Here is a 5000-nt window from a genome sequence, read left to right as displayed (position 1 = left end):
TCGTGTGAGTTGATTTGAGGAGAAAACGTCTTTTCCTTCCTAGGATTTTTCGTTGGTTTTCTGGTGGTCCATCGGAAGTTTGCTTATTTTTGACAGATCGGCAAACGAGACATTCGCCGAACCCCTTTTTGCTGGTTTCGCCTGTAAAGTCGTCACAGGATGGCAAAGTCAGAATCTCGCTACGGTTCCACTTTTTTTTGGAGGAACGCGATTGGCTGTGGTCTGTTCTATGCCGACCAATGAAAATGCTACAGACCTGAGACTCGTGAGGCTTCCAGCCGATCATGTAGAGGATCTGAAATGTAGCTGGAACTGAACCGTCTTCATTGCCGTACATCTCTAGGAGGAATCGAGTTAACAGAATAACACCATTTCTAGGATCGTCAGGTGAACAGAATGCATTTTAGAATCAGTTGTTCTTAAATATTTCCCCCAAAATATTTCATAATTATGCAATACATGACAAAGCTGCTAATTTACTGAATCAAGGCCGCTATGATAAATACATTTTATAGCTCTTCGTGGTTTACACTTATTACCAATGAATACGAATTTTCTCATTCGTTTTTATTATACGTTTTGCTCAGAAATAAACATTTCTATGCAATAAAATGGTTTAGAGATCGACAAAAATTATTAGTGCTGTCAAATTAATACAACTAACTGTATCCAAAATAAAGGTTTTTGTTAATAAAAATTACAGCACGCATTGTTATGTATATATAAATGCACACACGCATACATACATTTATATTTAAGAAAAATGTTATGTTTATATGTTAAATATTTCTATATGATAATTTGTATGCATATAAATACCTGTAAGTATATCCAAAATATATGCTGTATGTGCGTGTTATATATATATATAAACTTTTTTTGGAAGCAATTCTTTGACAGCACTAAAAATGATTAAAAATAGATTTAAATTATACTCTTAAATACAATTTCTGTGACTTTTCCCGGTCTAGAAATCAAATGCTATATCTTATATGTTATAAAATGGTTATTTGTTAAAGGAACAAATTATAAAATACAATTTCATCTAAAACGTGCTTTTTAATTGTTTTAGCCGATACTAACCTTTTATTCCATCTCCCCTGGTTGAGAATCACTTTTATACATAAAAGGTTTTCTTGTAGAACATTAAAACATAAAAAATTAACATATAATATCAGAGGACCTGCACTGCACTGAAGTGCATGAAAGTTAAACGGAGCATAACCACTGTTCCATAACCAAGTATAAATATGTGATAAAATAAATGCAATGGAAATTTTAATCGTCGAATTGATTTGCTTATAAATGTTAAACTTGAGTGCAACCCCTCCAAGCGTTCGCTGCGGCCTCACCTTTATAAACAGCAGCTGCCGCCAGGATCGTGTCTCTGTGTAGAAGCGTCTTCCTGTTCCACGCACAGTTGCTTTCCCCCATACCTGAAGTGCACGAACACACCGTAAACATTTCCACGACCCGACGAGACGCTCAGATTTAAAGGGTGTACCTTGTAAGTCGCTCATGACCTCCAGCATACCGGGGTAACGGACCTGAACCTCGTCGATGTCCTGCGCGACAACACAGAAAAGCCTCGGTGCCATTCAGCTCAAACACGTTGCGTGGCCGAATCAAAACGGTGAAATACTTATACCACAGTGAGCATCCTGAAGCCGGCCTGTCCCAGGAGGTTGCCCAGATCTGTGACGGCCGTGTAGGGCGAGATATGAGGAGCAAAGCCGCCCTCCCTCTCCAGCTCGGCCAACTGCAGGGAACATCGCAGCTCGTACAGCGTCTCTCCGCCGACCATCGCCCCGATGAACACACCGTCCGGCTTCAACACCTGGTGGATCTGAACGACCAAAAAAAAAAGGGTACTTTGTATTATTTATCACGCTAGACAAGACACCCGGTTCGATCCTCATACCTGTCTCAAAGCTCCGGGAAGGTCGTTGATCCAGTGCAGGCTGAGGAGACAGATACGTCTTCGTAAGTGACATTTCGTTCTTTCAATTTCCCATCATGCACCGGGGCAGTACCGTACCTCATGCCGCTGAGCACCAGATCGAACGTGTTCTCTTTAAACGGCAGGAACTCCTCGTCTGCCAAAAACGCACCGAAAAAGTAGGCATCTCGCATTTCTTCCTATTTCTAAAGGGCGAGAGAAAGAAGCAAAAAACTCTGTTTGCATACATTTTAGAGTTTAGCTGAATTACTCGGCGTCACGCAATCCTTCAGAATTCAGTCCGATTTGATGCTCGAGAGACATTTCTTGTTCTCAGCAATGTCGAATAAATAATCTTTTGTAATATCAGAAACGTCTTCAGTGCCACTTTTGCTCGATCGTGCTTAAAAATATGAATTTCTTTAAAATTTTTTAAATGTACGAATGGGCACGGCTAAAGCCATTTAGTAAAATAAAGATGCCAAGTCTCTTACCAGGGAAGAGTCTGAAATGTCCGTTACGAAGAGACGTTCAACAATGTCCTGAGGACAGAGAGAATCAATAACTCAAAGGAATACTTTCTTTTGCAGAGCACAAAAACAGATGTTTTCATACACTCCAAGTGCATGCTGTCAAGCTTCTAGTGCTCGAAAATGAAAAGCAACAACATAAAAATATAGAAAACAAGAAGTTTTACAGCCTTAGTCTTTCACTTCAACATTCATCAAAACTACCTCGTTGTGTAACGTCATGAACGTAAGACACTAAAGGCGAATCTTCTTTTAAGAGTTAACGGCTCTACCTTACTCAAATGCTCGGCGATGTGACTCTTCCCACATCCTACATCCAGAGCCAGAGGGAACGTCCTGCGGTCACATTCAGGAATCAAAAACCACTTACTCACCCTCCTTCACAATATACGCAAAACCCACATGACTGCATTTATTCTTGTGAAAACCAACTGGATATATTGTTCAGGGCGTCAGAGTCGCTGTTACAGTGAAAGCGGATGGGGACTGGAGTCGATGAGCTCTCAAAACTAGCATTTTCGATTAAAAAAATAAAAAAAAATTTTGAATTGCACTTTATTCATTTACTAACTGCTTCCTTTCTTTAAATATAAATAATTATATTTGGGGTTTTTTTATTTAGCAAAAAGCGAAAAAGGACTCAAAATGAGCTTGCTTTATTCTATTTGTCATTTATTTACTTCTTGTATTTGATTTTAAAACGTCTCCACTATTTTGATAAAAGCATCTTCTAAATGACTAAATCTATCAAATGACTTTAGCATGGACTGCATTCAAGACGTTTTTACTCCCAGTCCCCATTCACTTCTATTGTAATGTAAACAGCAGACTGGACATCTCATTTTCTACTCCACAAAACAAAATAAAGTCCTACAGAGTTAAAACGACAAGACAGCGAGTAAAACGCTATTTTTGGTTTGAACTGTTCCTTTAAGAGCTCGTGTCGGGATGTTTAAAAGGTGTTAAGCGGGCTGTGACCTTGACACATCGTAAACTCTGTCTGCGAGTCTGCTCCCCACCTGCAAACACAACGACATCAGAAGTTCAGCTCTCCGAGAAGCAGACTCTATCACACGGTAACGACTGACAGCACCTCACCTCGTCCCGGAGGTAGTCGTACGTGTGGCTGTCCGGTGAAGATGAAGCCCACTGCTTCTGCCTGCGCTTCATGCTCCTGTCAAACACGTTCATGGCGCCTCTCTGAGACGAGAGACACCTCCGTCCTCTCCACAGACACGGCAGAGCCCCGAGGCTCTTCACTGCGAGACTTATCCTCATTTTAACACATGATCTCCACGGCCGCCCCGGACACCTCTTTCAAACGCAGTCACCTGCGTCATACAGAGGAGACCGTATCTGAGGTAAAACGTGGACCGGATCGGTCCCGGACACTGGAACACGGAGCGGAGTCAGCTTGAAGTCCAGAGGGCGTTTCTTTCCCTTTAAATTGAAAAAAATAGTTCAACCAACAAAAAAAGCTATTCAGCTGTCTATTCAATTCAATTAACTGCAAAAAGAATAAAAAACAATGCATAAAAAAAAAAAAAAAAAAAAAAAAAAATATATATATATATATATATATATATATATATATATATATATATATATATATATATATATATATATATATATATATATATATCACTTGTTTTCTTTTCCTTTTAAAATAATTTAAAAATAGTTCAACCAACAAAAAAATCTATTCAGCTGTCTATTCTATTCAAATCTGTTAACTAATAAATATAATATATAATAAATAAATATAAATATAATAAAATATAAATAATAATAATTTAAAAAAAAAAAATAATATATATATATATATATATATATATATATATATATATATATATATATATATATATATATATATATATATATTTTTTTTGTTTGTTTTTTACAGTGTGTTTTTTTTTTTGTTATATTTATTTTTGTATTTATGTTAAAATCCACTCAAATCACCGGAGTTTTGTTCAGCACACTCATGAATTTTCTGTCTGTACAGTTTTTGACTATTCTATCTTATTCTATTCTATTCTATTCTGCAAGACAGCATTCATTAAGTGGAAAAGGTGGGAGACTCTAAATAGATGCAGAACAATTGCCAAACATAAAAGTTTGATTTTCATTTTTCATTAGTGATGCAGCGATAAAAACTGATGAATGATGAAACTAAAACATATTTTATCTGTAAGTTTTTTTTTCTATTCTATTAGCCTATGTTATATTACCATAAGTCTATTTATCTTTATAGCAACATACTCACAATAGCCTCAGATGTGTTTGGTGGAGTATCATTTATAGTTGGTATTTATGTTGACTGTGATGCGGAATATTTTTAAATGTCTTTTTTAATGTCTTTTAAATATTTAAAGTCTCCGTGTATTATTTATATGTCGTTTCCGGTGTATTCTGAGCTCTTCGTCTCGCCGTATGCAAAAGGGGGCGTGGCTTGCAAGCTGTAGCGGAAGTAGTGGAGCATCACGGGTAAACACGTGTGGAGAAGCGCTGTAAAATCGCACGGAAACCTA

At 37.4% G+C, this 5000-nt stretch overlaps 2 protein-coding genes across 3 annotated transcripts in view; one reads left to right on the top strand and one right to left on the bottom strand.

Annotated features, from left to right (window-relative positions):
• LOC122329747 (arginine-hydroxylase NDUFAF5, mitochondrial-like) overlaps positions 1–4871 on the bottom strand; it is a 4945-nt gene extending 74 nt beyond the window's left edge. The window contains exons 1-12 of the mRNA XM_043226338.1: positions 4736–4871; positions 3568–3909; positions 3448–3488; positions 2742–2805; positions 2434–2481; positions 2039–2139; positions 1922–1961; positions 1649–1846; positions 1505–1565; positions 1353–1436; positions 257–339; positions 1–141 (exon numbers count right to left, since the gene is read on the bottom strand). The exon at positions 1–141 is cut by the window's left edge and continues 74 nt beyond it. Of these exons, the coding sequence (XP_043082273.1) occupies positions 40–141; positions 257–339; positions 1353–1436; positions 1505–1565; positions 1649–1846; positions 1922–1961; positions 2039–2139; positions 2434–2481; positions 2742–2805; positions 3448–3488; positions 3568–3747 (1002 nt within the window). The 5' untranslated portion in view covers positions 3748–3909; positions 4736–4871 and the 3' untranslated portion in view covers positions 1–39. The remainder of the gene's footprint in view (positions 142–256; positions 340–1352; positions 1437–1504; positions 1566–1648; positions 1847–1921; positions 1962–2038; positions 2140–2433; positions 2482–2741; positions 2806–3447; positions 3489–3567; positions 3910–4735) is intronic.
• Positions 4872–4886: 15 nt separating this feature from the next.
• Positions 4887–5000, top strand: part of esf1 (ESF1, nucleolar pre-rRNA processing protein, homolog (S. cerevisiae)) — a 6991-nt gene continuing 6877 nt past the window's right edge. The window contains exon 1 of one of the 2 annotated variants that reach the window (XM_043225513.1): positions 4887–5000. The gene's annotated coding sequence lies outside the window, so the exon portion shown is untranslated. The other variant, XM_043225434.1, reaches the window with a different exon arrangement.

The sequence above is a fragment of the Puntigrus tetrazona genome, chromosome 1, assembly GCF_018831695.1.
Source record: "Puntigrus tetrazona isolate hp1 chromosome 1, ASM1883169v1, whole genome shotgun sequence".
Classification (NCBI taxonomy): Eukaryota; Metazoa; Chordata; class Actinopteri; order Cypriniformes; family Cyprinidae; genus Puntigrus; species Puntigrus tetrazona.
Note: the sequence above shows the minus strand (reverse complement) of the source record. Positions and strands in the feature narration are given on the sequence as shown.